This window comes from Orbicella franksi, chromosome 12 (assembly GCF_964199315.1).
Source record: "Orbicella franksi chromosome 12, jaOrbFran1.1, whole genome shotgun sequence".
In the NCBI taxonomy this organism is placed as follows: Eukaryota; Metazoa; Cnidaria; class Anthozoa; order Scleractinia; family Merulinidae; genus Orbicella; species Orbicella franksi.
In genome coordinates this window covers 2,873,026-2,890,131 of record NC_138156.1, presented here as the reverse complement: position 1 = coordinate 2,890,131, position 17,106 = coordinate 2,873,026, and the positions used below count along the sequence as shown (strand labels likewise).

Genomic DNA, 17,106 nt, shown 5'->3' with positions numbered 1-17,106 from the left:
CTTACTATTTCCTATTTCCTTCTGCTTTGTTTCGCTCGGTACGTTGGTGCTGCCTTCTGAATATTTTGTAGGTTTCTCTGTCTTTGGAGACCAGCAAAGGTGCAAGAAACCTCAGAGTATTCATAGAAGTCACTGTACACAAGCAGATATGGCCAAATTCGTGAGGCAATCAAAGTTCCGGCATGTATTTGGAACGGCAGCAAAGAAGGATCATTGTTATGAGGGATTTCAGGTTTCAAGAAATGCAGTTGAATCGCCGTTCTGTGCAGTCAATCCTAAATTTGTTGCCATTATATTAGCATCGGCTGGCGGTGGTGCCTTCCTTGTCTTGAGACTCGACGAGGTAGGATGCTCTTTTAATTACATGCTTTAAACTTGCTGGTAAATTAGCATAGATGAGAAACTTAAAGCAAGACAAGTTTGTATTTGTCTTCTACAAGGTAGCTTCACCTGGCAGTTTACTGAGACAATTCAATGATTTGTACAAATTAAATTGTAACCGACGGGAACGAAGTTACGAAAGTGGGAGGAAACGTGTAAATATAAGTAAGCTTATATGACAGGTATTCTCAAGTTGATACCGGATATCACTTATGTATCCCTAGATTGGCATGCATACGAAACTAACACTGAAATGCGTTTACATGTAGTTACTGCAACTACCAATATTCCATTTCTAGGGGTACTTTATATTGTGTTGTCCCAGAAAATATACATAGCTCCACCACAATGGAGGGGTTGTGTTGGGGGGTAGGGGTGGGAGGGATCAAAAGGCCCAGGAAATTTCCATTGGGCAGTGGGGCTGGACAGCTGACTTAGCTTCCAGATGCATGCCCTTCAATTCAATATGGATTAGTCATTCAAAAATTTAACAAGTGCAAAGAAATTGATGTAGTCATTTTATAGACCGAAAAGCACTGTTGACTTGCTTAGTTAGGCTTTTTTTGCACATTGGTCATCATTCAGTCGACAGTCAATTCCTTTCTTAAATTGTATCATTATTTGTGGTAGAAATGATGTTACTCTTTCAAAAACTTGAGAATTTGTTCTCTTATTTATTTCATCCATTTGTATATAATTTTGTTCTTTAAAAAAGGCTTTGTGAAGACAGACATTTTCTGAGAAACCAACTAAAAATGCCAGAAATTGCCGGAGCAGGATCAAAGGAATAGGAATGTGAGGTTCCTTTGTTCTGGGAATTCTTTTTTTCTCTCTTTCTGGTCATAAGAGCTTGTGTAAGGGTCTGTCAAACTGCAAATGATTGATAAGGAAACTTGCAATTTTTGGTACCAAGTGAAATAATGTTTCAAGTGATGTTTTGATGCTTAGATATGACTGACAGTGTACTTATGCAGCCTTCTCAAAATGGGCCAGCAGCTGGCTCAACGAACCGCCTCCTCTGGGAATTTGACTGTCTCCTTGCCGTCAGAAAATGAATTATTTTTACTAACAACAAGAGGAAAAGAAAAAAGAAAAAAGAAAACGGAAAGAACTGTTAAACTTGAAAGGAAAGTCCCTGAACATTATTCAAAAGGGTTAAGAGCGCTTGTTTAGCGTGCATCCGTTTATTTTAAACACAAACATTCTGATCTTTCTTCAATCTTCGATAAAGAAAGCAGAAATATTCATTGAATCAGATAAAACCATGTCAATTTCACATCAAGCACTGGTCACAATCGGAAAGTAATTTATCTGGGTTTTACTGTGTCATTTACAGTTGTGTCGTGCAATGGGGGGAGAGTATTTTAAAGCGTTAAAAACTTATGGGAGAGAATCGAAAACGAAAACCCACACCCGGTTCAGGGATAACTTCCTACTTTGCCAAAGAGCAAAGGAAGGATGGTAAGTACTTCTTTCAGTAGAATAATACAGCAATCTTTTGCGTCGATTTTGCACATGCTGGTGGCAGCGAATGAATAAATTAGTTGTATTAAATAGAAATGGCTGCTAAAAATGTTAAAATATAAATAAATAAAATAAATAAATAAATAAATATACATTTATATAGCGCCATTTTCCACTAATTGTCCATGGCGCTTTACAATACTTTAAAATTAAAATCCTAATTCTTTAAAAACCTAAAATCCTAAATCCTAAAAGTTAAAATCCTAAGAATTAAATACGCTATATAATACAATTAGGCTACAGATAAAAAGTAAAAACTACAAATCAAATGCACGCTTAAAAAGATAAGTCTTAAGATTAGCCTTAAAAACTGCCTCTGATGATGAAAGTCTGATCTGGAGGGGTAGTTTATTCCAGAGCCTTGGTGCCGCCACGGAAAAAGCCCTTTCACCATACGTTTTAAGATTTGCTCTAGGCTCATCAAGCAACCTGTTGTTTGAAGATCGTAGTGTCCGACCAGAAATGTTAAATCGCAGTAGGTCTCTAATGTAATCAGGGGCCAGTCCATTCAGAGCTTTGTAAGTTAACAACAATATTTTGAAAATAATCCTAAAATGAACTGGCAACCAATGTAAGCTCCTTAGTATTGGTGTGATGTGTTCCTGCCTTCTAGTCAAGGTAACAAGGCGAGCTGCTGAGTTCTGTACAAGCTGAAGTCTATTAATCAGATACTTTGGGAGACCGTACAGTAGGGCGTTACAATAGTCCAAACGCGATGTTATGTAAGCGTGAACAATGGTCTCAGTAGTACTCTGGGATAGGTATCGCCTAATTTTAGCTATACTACGAATGCGGAAAAGTGCGCTCTTGCAGGTTATTTTAACGTGTTCTTTGAAATCCAAACATTGATCGAATGCAACTCCTAAATTCCTGGCCTGTTTACTAGACTTGATTACTTCATCACCAACTCGTATATAGTCGAGGGGTGGTCGTGGACGATATTTAGAACTAATAACCAAAAGTTCAGTCTTATCCCGATTTAACTTAAGTTTGTTGCGCAGCATCCAGTCCCCAATGTCCTTAACACATAATTCTACTGCCATCTTTGAGCTTGATAGATGATTAGGGCAATTGGACGTAAACGACAAGTACAACTGTGTGTCATCTGCATAGAGATGAAACGGTATGCTATGCTTTCTGGCTATGTCACCCAGCGGACTTGTATAAAGGGAATACAACAAGGGTCCCAGTACAGAACCCTGTGGTACCCCGTAGGGTAAATTCTTCTTTGACGATTCAATTCCATTGACAGAAACAAACTGTTCGCGTGAGTGAAGATACGAATGAAACCAATTAAGAGCAGTGTTCCTAATACCAAAGCGATTCTGTAGTCTAGATAACAAAATCGAATGATCGACAGTATCAAACGCAGCTGATAAATCGAGCAATAGTAATATAACCGATCTGTTATTGTCAATAGCCTTCAAAATATCATTTTGAACTCTCACAAGCGCAGTCTCTGTACTGTGATGAGATTTATATGCCGACTGAAATTCTTCTAATAAGCCTTCATTATCATTAAGGTGGTCCATTAATTGTGCTGCAACTGCTTTCTCCGTAACTTTGGATAGAAAATATAAATTCAAGACAGGACGAAAGTTCGAAAATAGTTCATGATCAGCTCCACTCTTTTTCAACAACGGCTTCAACATGGCAACCTTGAATCTATCAGGTACTTGGCCACTTGTAAGAGACAAGTTAACTATACGAGTGATCATTGGAAGCAGATAATGACGGCACCCTTTGAACACTGAGGATGGAATTGGATCAAGTGTACAGGACTTTGAACACAGGTGATTCACAAAACCAGATACGACCTCCTCATTGACCAGTTTAAATTCACTTAGCAGCTGACCAGCTAGACAGCTTTCAGACTCAGCATTGCATGAAGTAACTTGACCGTCATTCAGAGTTCCATCAACTTTGTCAAGATCATTGCGGATTTTAACAATTTTGTCACTAAAATATTCAACGAATGATTCGGACAGAGAACAGTTATTAGGCCCAGATGGATAACGCTGGACTGGATTGGAGTGCAGAAGCTTCTCTACACTATATATCTTAACATAATCAGAGCCATCTTTAACACAAACAGCAAATGGCATCTGGACTTTACAAAAGGCTAGGCGAAGCGTTTATTTTTGTTTTTAGTCTCTCTTTTTTGAAATTCACGCTTTGCTGAATTTTCCGCCTGATTAAACTTGTGGGAATTGTGGTGCGACACTGTCTCAGAAAGATTGCTTTGTTGATTTGACCGCCTGGATTTGCGTTTCTCGGTGGATTTATAAATGAAACTCCGCTTGTTCAAACACTGAAATAATCCTTTAAAACATTAACACAATGTAAATAACAAGTTTGGAAAATAAAAAGAGCAACTTCTTAAGACACTCACGTGAAGTCGTGAACCAAAGAGTCAAAAGTATTGCAAACAAATTTAAACAGCTGTTATAATTTAATTAGAATGAGAAAAAAGAGAAAAAATACAGTAATACAAATCTTGGTTAGCTGAGGAAGAGCCGTAACCTGTGTTGAAAATTGCGTCTGCATGAATTTGCAAATGACGGCAATCTCTGCAATTTATATCCTGGCAACAAATAACTCATTGATAACTGGAAGTAATATATTTCAATGATGATTTTTTAAATCACATTCAATCCATGCTCTGCATTTCATGACCATTTAATTACTATAAAGACAAGAAAGAAAAAGACACAATTTCAATGAAAATATACGTTAATCTGGTCAAAGGCGATGAACAAAGAAGGGATGGTAATAACGTCACTGCAGGTGCTTCCACCACCCAGCAAGTAGAAAGCAGAACAGGCATGGGAGATGATTCACCAGTTTCCACCCTTCATCAGATGTCGTGTAGTTCTACACCAAGCTCATCCACCCAAGCTAAATCGGTGGCCTAACAACCTTCTTGTTCAAGTTCTCTTGAGTGCAAAAGCATGTCAAGATCTAATAGGTCAGTTCTTTGGTACTGACAAAGTTGTGCACAACTATTACACATGTCCTTCCAAACTGTGCAGTAGCTTAAGAGAGGAAGAGATAGCAAGACTTCAGCAACAGAAGAAGAAGTACATTCATACTTGGCACCAAGAGAAGGAAAATCATTGCCTTTGTTTTGTAGAGAGTGAAGGGATGTTCTGCCTATTATGCAAGAAGCATGCACTAAAAACAGTGCAAAATAAAGGAGAATCAGCCTTCACTCAAACAGCAAGTATGAGATTAAAGTATGACGCCCTTAAGGTACATTGTGGTTCTGATCAGCATTGTAAAGCAGCCAGTCAAGAGCTCTTACAGCACATGTCTGTATTCCACAAAGAAGTGGTGGAAAGGAAAGAAATTGCCAAAGACGTCTTGGAGAAAGCTTTTTCAGTTGCTTACTTTCTGGCAAAGGAGCACATTGCAAACAGAAAGTTTCTCAACTTGATCAAGTTTGCTGAGGTTTCCCTTGACGTGAATCAACTCAAGTACTTCAACCACAGTTCTGAAGGATCAATCTGAGAAATCTTCCTCATCTTGGGAGAAACAGTCAAGGAAGAAATAGTTATCAGTGTGCAGCAGGTCCAAAGTTATGGACTCATGGTGGATGAGGTAACCAACATCTGTGTCCAATCTCAAATGCTTACATTCATCCAGTTTGTAAGCCCTGTCACATCTTCCGTGGAAATTGCATTTCTGTCAGTGCAAAACATCCTAGAGGAATTTTCAAGTGCTAACGCTGATGCCCTGACATCCCTTATCAAGGATGAGTTGGTACAGCAGTGTGGTTTAAGTCTTAAAAATCTGAAAGGCCTTGCAACAGGTGGGGCTGCAGTGATGATAGGCAAAAATAATGGTGTAGCAGCACAGCTTAAAGAGCTAAACCCAGTCATTATCAATGTTCACTGTATTTGTCGCAAATTGGCCTTAGCTTGCACTGATACTAACAAGGAGATTGCCTACATCAAGTGAGTGGAGAACACACTGTGTAAACTCTGGACGTATTTTGAGAACTCACCAAAACGCCTAGCAGTTCTGTTGAAGATGCAAATTAACATCAAGAAATGCAGCTTACAGCTAAAAGAGAAGAGTAAGCAGATCCTTGTAAAGAGCATGAAAAAGGCTTGTTCCACAAGATGGTTGAGTTTTGACAAGTCTGTTGCTGCCCTGTATCAAGAATACGAGGCTGTCCTTCATACCCTTCAAGCTTTGGATGAAGGTGGCTGTGCTACAGCTCATGGCCTGCTCAAGAGGCTGAAAGAGGGAAAATTCATTGGAGTGCTCTTCATTTTGAAATATGTCCTGCCAGTCCTGTCCAATCTGTCAAAGGCATTTCAAGGCGGATCAGTGGCCTTCTCTCAAATTGTTCCCCTGATTAATGCAACCAAAGCCAGTCTTGAGGAGCTACTGGAAACCAATTCCCTAGTGCACAAGTTTTTAGCTGCTCTTGATTCATATACCAACATCTGCGAAGATCTCAAGGTGTCTACTGCACAGCAACAACAGCTGCACTGCTTATAAGAGCAATATATGACCAGTATGGTTGCAGGACTCCAGATTTTCGACCCTTTGGCTGTGCCAGAAAGCAGTGAGTTGGGTTTCAATGTCTATGGGAACAGGGATATTTCTAGTCTTGCTCAGCACTTTTACCAGGGCGATGATGATGCTTCCCAGATGACCAGAAGTAGCAAACTACTTGCAGAGTGGCATCAAATGAAATTTAACATCAATGACAACATCAAGCCCAACATTCCCATTGAAATCAAGACGGAAAAAAGCAGTACCACCAGCACACAGTGGTTTCTGAGTCAGCTTATGAAAGTCTGAGTATCAACCCTTTTTTGGAGAGCTCCTCCTCATAGCATAACTGCAATCACCCTGCCAGTGAGCAATTCATGGCCTGAAAGAGGTGCAAGTGCTCTCAAAATTGTAAAGAACTGATGTAGAAGCCGTCTCCAAAATGACATGCTTGAGGAAATGCTTCATGTAAAGATCAATGGGCCAGCATTGGGCAGTCCAAAGATGGTGTCTCTTGTGACCTGAGCTGTTCAGTCGTGGCTGGACAAAAGAACAGAAAGAAGCTCCCAAGAAGGCAAGGTCCACTTCACACTGCCACAGAAGCTCCTCCTCTAGTAAACAATCCAAAGGAGGTGGCTGATGTTTCTGTCCAGACAGATATGGTTGAGGAAAATGCCATTCAAGAAATTGAGCATGAAGTTGAGGAAGTGTCAACTCTGTTAGACATCTCACCTGTACTACCAGACAGTAATTATTACGACAGTGCATTTGAATTTGACACTGATTTCTAGAAAACTGAGATATTTGATTATTTGACGACAATGATTGTTTTTGAAATTTGGAAGCTTTATAACATGATTAGTTATGTAACCTAATTAGCTATGACAGACAATGTGCATATTATAGTTGTTGATATACAAACTATAGCCTGTTATTATTATATGAAGTATTTACCATTGTTCCTGAACAGCTTATGGGTTAATTTCTATAATTATTTACAGTACAATATCAATCACATTAATTCAAAGCTTAAATGTTTTGCCATCTTATCTTGACAAACCTGGAATAATTTGTGAATGAAAGATATCTTTAGACATGTTATTGCAAATGATAGTAAATCAAGTTCATAAAAATGAGATATAATTCTCACCTTTCAGGTCCCCCAGATTGCACCAAATCACACCATTGAGCATCTAAATTTCAAGAATTTCCCAAGGGGGGGAGGGGGGAGTGCCCCTGGACCCCCCCACATGCTTGCACCCTATGGGCGCTCGAAAGGTTGCCTTCGGCAACCAAGCTGCCTCCAACTTTAATATAGCCTCCTCCTCAGAAACATTTTGAGAAGGCTGCTTATGCAATATGAAGAGGATCTGCTCATCAAAAAACAAACCATTGTACTTATTTATATATATGTAGCCTCTATAACTCGTAGAATAATAGTATGGTCAATTGTGGTCAATTCAACCACCATACATGTTTAGAAAATAATCCAAAGCAGATAAGTGCGCTCTTTGGTTTAAAACTGTGTTTCTATAACTGGATACAAACATGGTACATGTTTTTTGTTTCTAAAATGTATCCATATATTGTCTGCTTGTAGTGCAAGAAAATAATTGGCTTCTCCTTCTTGTCTTTCAGGTTGGTCGTTTAGATCCTGAGCATGGAAGAGTGGGTGGACATACACAAGATGTCTTGGATATAGCCTGGAACCCTTTCGATGACAACTTGATAGCATCATCCTCAGAGGACACCACTGTGAAAATCTGGCAAATTCCTGATGAGGGACTGGGCAAAGAGACTATAACAGAACCTCTGTTAACTCTATCGGATAGCCATCAAAGAAAAGTCCACCAAGTTCTGTGGCATCCTGTGGCATCCAATATCCTGCTTAGTGCCAGCACTGACCCACTGATTGTTATCTGGAATTTAGAAACTGGAGAGGCAGCCAAAGAAATTGACTGTCACCCAGATATCATTTATAGCGTCTCATGGAATACCAATGGAAGTCTTATTGCCACCACATGCAAAGACAAGAAGATAAGGACAATCGATGTGCGGAAGGGAGAGGTTGTTTGTGTGAGTAGAATTTAGTGCTTTTGCCTTTATCATACAGTTGAACCCTGTTATTTAAAACTCTCAGGGGAAATGAAAAATTGTTTGAAATAGCGGGAGTTTGAAATAGCTGATGGTAAGTGACTGAGGGGCAAATCCAAGGGAAATGGTTTTGAGTTTGAATTAGGAACCAACTGTAGTGATCCAAAGTGGGGTAATTTTTCTTTAGCTGGAATGCAGTATTTTGTAATGGAGGGCAATCAAAATAGGTTGTTTTCTGTGAAGGCAATCCAGAATTTATGCAAACTGTAGGCTGCTTCATGGAGCACAGTCTGGTGCTTGTATCTAGTTAATCATACTAGGGAAATGCAATATGAGGTTGCCTATTAATACCATGTCATAAACAAAATGAGGCATTGTTCCAGATAAGAGATGGATCTTTTAAAAAACCATTGTGTGATAAATTTCCTTTCTCCCTTGGCCTGTCTGTGTTATGTTGAAGTTCACTTTGGAATGTTTAAACCCAATTTTGGAGTTAAACCATCATCAATTCCTTGATCATATTCCATGTCTTTGATTTGCCATGAGTCACATTGTGTGGCTCCAGAAAATATCCATACCTACCCTAAGGACCATTATTGGAAATTCCAATAGAATTGGGGTTCTTAGAAGCCAAAAATTGTAAAGGAAAGAACAAAACCGAAATTTCCAGAGGGATTGGGGATTCAAACCTAGACACCCTCTGTGAAAGGGGTATGGATATTTTATGAACAACACATTATATGTCATGTAGTGTCAACGAAACATCTTCTCAGTTCTTGCATTTGATTTGTTCTACGCATAAAAGTCTCTAATATGAAATAAATTAGATAAGATAAATTAGTGTGTGCACAAAGCATATCAGGGACATGGTATATTTGAACTGCTCTACAATATGGATGATAAAAAACCTAAAAATCCCTTAAAATCATTCGATTTTTTTGTAAATAAGTGTTGACAGTAAAAGAAATATTAAGTGTTAATGGCAATTGAATAAAAAATTATAGGAGGTTACCCTATGAAATTAACTTTTCTCCTCGATCAGAAGAAAACCCAGTTACCACCTACTTTCAAAAGTCCCCTACTTCACTTGTAAATGAATTATTTAAAGGTCTCCATATCATCAGAAAACATTTGATTTCTTAAAAAAGCATTTGTTCATACTCAATTTCTGTGATCTTTGATCACTATAATAAACACTTACAGTTTGGCAGATGTCACTTCTCGGTTGACATGCCACATTGAGTGTAACCGTTCATTTCACTGACCCTTCAGATTTGCAAGACAGAGCAGTAGCCTTTTTTGCAACCTCCTACATCACTTTCATTATGTCTCTCAACTCAATGTGACAACTATGGGGTTATAGCTTAGCTAAGTGGGGGGATTTCTTTTTATGAATGTTGTTTTTTTAAGTGTGTTTTTTTGGTTCTTTGCAGGAAGCAAATGGTCATGAAGGAGCCAAGCCACAGAGAGTAGCATTTTGCAGTGAATTTGGTTACTTGTTTACTGCTGGATTCTCAAAGATGAGTTCCCGACAATATGCAATTTGGAAAGCGGTTAGTTTGGTTTCCAGAAAAACGTTACTGTAGTTACACATTTAGCTTGAGGTTGACGAATTTTGTTTAGTAAAGTTAGTAACACTGTTTTGGACACCTTGTGTTATTGGAACAGGGGCGGGGGAGGGCTGGGTAGGAAATTTGAACTGCTCTGTGTACTTCTCCTTGATAGGGCCAGGCTCTTTTACCCCTTGCTACTGGGTACTGTATTTGTTCCTTGGTTCTCAGAAAATACTTTTTCTCCCCTTGTTCCTCCCCCTGCTTTTTTGCTCTTTCTTACCCTATCCTGGGCACCATAATTCACAGTGTTCCCACAAGAGGTCCACTTGATGGCTGACATAGTCAAGATGTTAAGTAAAGTGAACATGCTGGAAATTAAAGTAATTTTTTTCTTTCTAACTAATATGAAAGATAGAAAGAGCGAGATCTACACAAGATAAAACATATGAGATGTGAGTTGATCAATGCAAGGTATCATCAGGTCACACTTATCTAGATCTACATCACCAACATTGACACTTGTATTAAATGTTAGAGATTCAGCGATCCATCTAGAAAAAGGCAGTAGTGAGTCCAGGGACTCGCACAGCCCAAAACCCATGAGTCCCACAAACAGGAGTGTGAGTCCCACTCTCAACATTATATGAGTTGTACCTATGAATAACACATACAATTAAATGAGCTTTGTATTTTATTAGTTACTTTTTTTACCTTCGAGGGCCATCTTCTGGTGTTCGAGGAGACCAGCATGCCAATTTAGCGTAGTGTTTTAAAAATTTAGGCACTTGGCTCCCTTACTCATTCTGTTCGATTTCCTAGCCTCTGAGCAGACTTTACAATACATATAATTTCCATTTTTCTTGTAGACCAGCCACGAATATGTTTTGAGCCACAGTTCAAAAAATCTTCGTTCCTTAGATTTTGCAGATTTCGTTTGTGCTGATTCTTCATTGTCTGCTTTCGCATCATTCTTCTCTATTGCAGTTGCTGCTTCTTGTTCTTGATGTTTATTTGCTTAGGGCTGTTGTGCAAATGAGAGCTGTGTTGCCCCTCCAGGGGCTTAAGTTTTTACTTCAGTGGCATTTAATTTGAATAACAATGTCTGCCTTACGAAAGCAAGCAGGAAGAGACAGAAAGCACGTGTATGGAATCAAAAAAACCTACACTTCTGATCATGAAAATTGAGCCTGTAATGACCAGAATGCAATAGCGTTCGCTTTACGATCACACGCTGCTTACTTTGATACACATTTTGAAATTTTTCATAAATAGAGAAGAAAAGTCATCAAGTCATGATTGTAATAGAGAGAAGGTACTTTTTTTGCATCCATTGGACGCATCTGGGACTAAATTTGGGCGTCTTTTTGGAAAATTATGAGTCTGAGATGCAAGACGTGCAGGTAGATGGATCACTGAGATTTGGTACAATTCTGTTTTTCTGCAACAGGACACTCTGGAAAATCTGGCCCTTGAGGAGATTGACCAGTCTAATGCAGTCTTCTTTATTCATTATGATGCTGACACAAAAATGATTTACTTATATGGCAAGGTAAGATTACTGCACAATGGAAGTCATTCTCACTCTCACCCTGTCAGATTAAATTCAAGTTGGATTATTAAATTTGATGTTTGAGTCAAGGCTGAAAAATCACAGAGAACTTTGCATCATTCCATAACAGCCTCACGTTTGCCAACTTCTTAACAGGATATCTGATGACATTTTTCATTTATTTTTTTTTTGGGAAAAAAGTACCTCTAAATTGATGTTTCAGGACTATGGGTGATATATACCTCCAGGACCTTAGGCTGGCCAGCATAGTAAGAATAGATGTCAAATGTTCCAGTGAACACAGTAAAATAAACAGTACAATGTACTGTACTTTACATATTTATATGGGCGTGCATACTAGTGATTCTTCTTACTCCTTTTAGAATGTTAGTCTGTTCTTTAGAAGAACCACATGCAAAGTCGATGGATATAGTAAGATGACCTTTATTTTCATGTGGTTAATTTAAACAATTCCTCAGGGATCAGGTACCTGTATCTGGGAAAGTAAACTGTAAGCACAATTTGTTTTTTTGATGTGAAAATGGAATTTCACTGCTTATTATCAGAAACAAGTAAAAATTAGCGATGAGAAAGAACAAGGTTTCAGTGACATCGTGACACCATTTTCAAGTTCAAATGCAAAACGATGAACTGTCAGAAAATTCGCCCAAGATTATCATACTTCGTAATTACATGTGCAATGTCACACAAATAGTTTTGCTTGAATTGAGTCCGACTGGACATTGAGAGATGGTGTCAAGCAAAACTATTTGGGTGACATTGCATATGTAGTTACAAAGTATGTTAATCTTGAGCGAATTTTCTGACAGTTTATCTTTTTGTATTTGAACTTGAAAATGGTGTCACGATGTCACCAAAACGTTGTTCTTTCTTATCGCTAATTTTTACTTGTTTATGCTGTACAAAACCTTTGTTTAGAAAGATTATCAGAAAAGCACAATAATGTGATGATGTTTTGTTGAATAGGGTGACAGCATCATCAGGTACTACGAGTTGGATCCTGAAGCACCCCACTGCCATTGGCTAACAAACTACAGCACCAATGTACCTCAGCGAGGTGCCTGTTTCATGCCAAAACGGGGTTGTGATGTTATGGCCTGTGAAGTCGCAAAATGCTTCAAGCTTATTGCTAAAGGGGTTTGCGAACCTATCAGTTTCAAAGTGCCACGAAAGGTAAGTAGCACTGCACGCCGGGGCCAAATGGCCTTAAAATTGGTCATTTAGGGCAAGTTTTTGCACTCTTTGCATATTTTTATACCAAACTTTGCACACTGCCTGGATCGTTGTCTTGATCATTTCAAGTGTAACAAAATGTCAAAATGCCATATTGTGATACCATATTTGATGACGTCACAAAAATGTGTCATGCAAATTTTCTAATTTCAAACCACCAAATAATCATTTAAAAGAGCATGACTAGGGGACTATTATATTGAACACTGTTCATCGCTATGAAAAATATTTCTTGAGTTATAGCAATTTAAAGAAATTTCAGTTTTCCCCTCTGGAACCATACTGTTCCTCTAAAATCAGCCCCCTTAATTTTTTTTCTTCAGTTTTCTTTGAGGAACTTTGAGAATTTGGTAAAATAGAGTACTTAGTGCTGCTAAAAATCATACCATTTTAGATTTTTTAGTCTTGGCCTCCTAAACAAGTTTTTGTTGTTTGAATAATTGATGATGTCACTTCTAATGACGTCACAAATATGTTTTGAGGTGATTAGAAGGGCAGGAAAATCATTGATGGGCAGTTTTTTGGATTACACCTGTTCTACTCATATAGTACAGTCAATATGCAACATAAGTGAGATTGCTAGCAGGAAAACACACCTTCAATTTGAAAATATTTATCAAGGGGGGTCACCGTTTTTGGGCTGAGCATTCTCTTAAATTTAAAATGTCATATCTCCTTTAATTTTTGAAATATTGACAAACGGTTTTCAGCTTTTAACTGCTCTTGCTGGGCTCTTTCTAAAGAAGTAAAAAAAAGTTGGACTTCAAAAATTTTTAATCAAGGTTATTGATGACCGTTTTCAGGGTTGTTTGGCCCCAGAGTGCTGGATGTCTGCAACAAGTTAAAAATATTATTTGGCAAATGCTTTTTATTCCATCTTTTAACTCTATTGAGCTTTACAATTAGTAGCCCAACTTGCCAGTGTGTATCTGTGGTTTCCATAGCATGACATGTTTAGGAGTATTTCTTCTCCCCCTCTGGGTAAGATGTCAGTCCAGTCTTACCCTAGAACACAACAAATTGACCTCAGACATCCAATCAATCTGGAGGTCAACACAGTAACAATTAGGCCACTGCAGTTTTCACTATCTTATTGGTTTCACTGTTCCTACATGATGAAGTATTATGTGACGTGTACATCAATTAAAAATGCCTTTCTCATTGTGACAACCATACTGACATAATTTACAATGTTTATGATGTGCAGTTAAGTGAATTTCCAGGGTGATAATGCTTCATAAGGTGTTACAACCATTTATTAAAACTGAAATCATTGGTTCCTTTTTATGGTGGGGATGTCTGTATGTTAGCACCGACTACTACAAATCATTCTTTGGCTACTTTGAATCCCTAGAACCCTATTTTACGTTGTCCTGTATTTCACTCACTGTGAAACCTAGAAAACCATGAACAGCAGATACAATTTTTGGAATGTTATTGTGTGGCGAGGAAAAAGCCAATAAGGTGTGAGAAAAGTAAACGGCAAACAGCACACAGCAACGGTCATTTGGTTTGTGGTTTTGAGGTTTGCTCACATGCCTGAACTTTATTGTGATCAGTCAGTACACAAATGACCTGCCAGAATCAAATCAAAGTGTTTTTGTCTCACACAGTTAAGACTCCTATGCCCTTTTGTTTTTCAGTCAGAACTCTTCCAGTCTGACTTGTTTCCAGACACTCAGGGTGATGAACCCTCTCTTTCTGCTGCTGAGTGGCTAGAAGGCAAAGATGCTGATCCCAAATTGATCTCACTCAAGCCAGGAGGGGATGGGGCTGCCTCCAAAACATCAAAGCCAAAGAAAGGATTAGCTGCTATTGGCAAGAAAGTGCCCAAGAAGGCCGAGGATGATGAGCCAGTAAGTACCTTGCCACTGTAAAAGGGGGATCAAACATCCAGTTTCTCCCCAAAGATGTTAAAATGTAAAATGTTTATAATGGTCTATGCACGTAGTTACACCAAGCTACACCTAGCCAATTCTCAGGCATGCCATGTAAACTGAAAGAAACAAATATTTCTAATAAACATAAAAGGCTTAAGAATCCCAACTGGCGGAAGGCAGACCAGTTAGCTACGTACAGGCATGACTGAGGAGATGAACTAGGGTTTGACGAGAAACAGCTCCAGCTTAGTGGTCAGAGTGGGACTTGAACCTGCAACCTCCACATTTCAAGTCCGGAGCCCAGCCCTAAGCGCTTGGCTGTCTCCACAATCAATCCATTGTCAAGAAAACAGGACGGAATATCATGTGCTACGAAGTTTTGTCATAATGTCCCTTTCTACATAGACTGTGGGATCCTCTGTATCCATCTAATTTAATCAGTTCTCAATTTATGACTTGAAATAAACTACCCATTTTCAGGTGATTCCCTGCGCAGACACTGTGCACCAATCTCAAATGTTGGTATTCCCCCATATTTCCGGTTAATTGTAAAATAATAATTCAAGCTTATTTGATTTTGAAGGACGTAATGGACCTGGTGAAACAGCTAAAATTACAGGTGGAGGAGCAAGAAAAGCGAATCAAAGCCCTTGAAGAGAAGTTGGCTTAGGCAGGCATCAGAGTAAAAATGGCAAAATTGTTCAGCAGCAAGAGTTTGAGAACTGCTGCAGTTTAGAATTTTACCAAAGTTTCAAGCAACGTTGTTCAGTTTAAAAGCTTGATAAGTGTATTTTTCCACTAGTAATTTGTATTAAAAGAATTGACAATGATCTTGACAGAGTCCCTGTTCCGTCAGTTCAAGCAGTATCGAGTTTGAATAGCCTACTGTCCTTTTAGAACCTTTTCTCAAGGCAGTACCAAATGTCCTGAAAAGCGAAAAATCGCTCCCACGTAAGAAATTCTGAAACAGACTATTTAACTCGGATTGTGTTGGAACTGTGAAATATAACCTCCGACATTAAGCGCTTCAAACAAATTCCTACAATCCTTCCGCCTTGGGTTGGGCTGGAGGGTGAACACTGCAGCTGAAATTAGGAGGGTGGTGGGAACAGTTGAGCCATTGTGAGGGCATGGGGCGAGATACATACATGTAGCGCTGCCCGGATACGGAGGATGCGCAAAGGAAAACAAAGAAGCCAGCCATATTCGTATTCTCGGCATTGGTCTGAAACTAGCAATGCAATGGAGGACATGCGGGGGAATAACATTAAAAAAATATTTACGTCATTTACATTTGAAAAGATTCCACGCATCAGCCTCAGTTGCAAGCTAGTTCCAGTCCTATACCGAGAATACGAATATAGTCTTACTGCCCAGGACTGAAAGTTTTGGGAAACTGAGACTGCAAACACTGTGACTGTGGCTTTAACTCTGAGCAAAAGCGTCTAATCATAACCTTTCTTTCGATAGATTTTCTTATAAATCCAGACTCGTTATGCATACATTTCAAACCTTGCCAATTTGCTGGAGGCAAGCAATAACCCACACAAGAGAACTCCTTTTCGAATAGCACGCATTGTTCCAATAACCTCTTGGTCTTCGGCCATCGTAGCTTGATTCAAACTATAAAACAAACAGCTCTCCTTAATTTTGACCTCAGATTCTAAAATTTTGACAGCGTCAATGATAGCAGGTGGAATACTGGAAAGGGTAACAAAAGAACAGGCAGATCGAATATGACAGAAATTCTTTCTCTATCAGTGTTTTCTCACCCTGCTGGTCCTACTGTCCTCTACTCGTATCTCAAATCCTTTTCGCACCAGAAGGGGGTTTTATCAGTTAGGCTATTATTGGTCATGACTGCAACTAAAATTTGTTGTTGCAATTGCAGTAGCGTTTTAAAAAGATCTCTAAAATAACAAACCCCATTGGAAGAAAATCAAGGGGTAGAAGGGGCTCTAGTGTCCAGTTCAGTTGAAAATTGCAAATTTTTCCAGACAAAACAACACTGACTAACATTGACGCTCTGCATCTTTAAATGAACAGTGTTTGAATAAGACAAGTTTTAAAGGATTAATAAGAGGCCTCTTTGCCAATAACTGAAATGTTTGCGATGGGTAACATCCCTCCCCCCCCATACCCCATAGAACACTGAAATGTCCGAGCGATTAAGGCCAATGGCCCAAAATCGATACCAAGATTACGAGAGAACATAAATGCCCATTCACATTTTCTTTTTCCGACCTTTTTCCGCTAGCGGCTGCTAGCTGGAGATTGTTCCCGTTCAAAACAAACAAAAAGTGTCAGGTGTTGCACAGTGTTCTCCACATAGTTACCCATAAACTCTTCCGCAGCAATTTTTTTT

The 17,106-nt window shown here is 38.9% G+C and overlaps 2 protein-coding genes and 1 pseudogene across 2 annotated transcripts; all 3 read left to right on the top strand.

Moving 5' to 3' along the window:
* The first annotated feature begins 42 nt into the window (after positions 1-42).
* Positions 43-15,577, top strand: LOC145463788 (coronin-1C-A-like). Its single transcript, XM_081447585.1, has 7 exons — positions 43-343; positions 8,050-8,487; positions 9,939-10,058; positions 11,506-11,607; positions 12,595-12,801; positions 14,505-14,717; positions 15,325-15,577. The coding sequence occupies exons 1-7, from the start codon at positions 149-151 to the stop codon at positions 15,409-15,411; spliced, it is 1,362 nt and encodes a 453-aa protein (XP_081303711.1). The 5' UTR covers positions 43-148; the 3' UTR covers positions 15,412-15,577.
* Positions 4,374-6,305, top strand: LOC145463792 (uncharacterized). The gene has a single exon (XM_081447588.1). It carries the CDS (start codon positions 4,738-4,740, stop codon positions 5,413-5,415), a length of 678 nt encoding a protein of 225 aa, XP_081303714.1. The 5' UTR covers positions 4,374-4,737; the 3' UTR covers positions 5,416-6,305.
* LOC145463790 (uncharacterized) lies at positions 5,938-8,032 on the top strand (annotated as a pseudogene).
* Positions 15,578-17,106: the final 1,529 nt, after the last annotated feature.

Coding starts and splice junctions, on each gene's coding strand:
- LOC145463788 (XM_081447585.1), top strand. CDS start 149: ATGGCCAAATTCGTGAGGCAATCAAAGTTCCGGCATGTATTTGGAACG. Junction 10,059..11,505: donor AATATGCAATTTGGAAAGCG/GTTAGTTTGGTT, acceptor TTTCTGCAACAG/GACACTCTGGAAAATCTGGC. Junction 11,608..12,594: donor TGATTTACTTATATGGCAAG/GTAAGATTACTG, acceptor TTTGTTGAATAG/GGTGACAGCATCATCAGGTA.
- LOC145463792 (XM_081447588.1), top strand. CDS start 4,738: ATGATTCACCAGTTTCCACCCTTCATCAGATGTCGTGTAGTTCTACAC.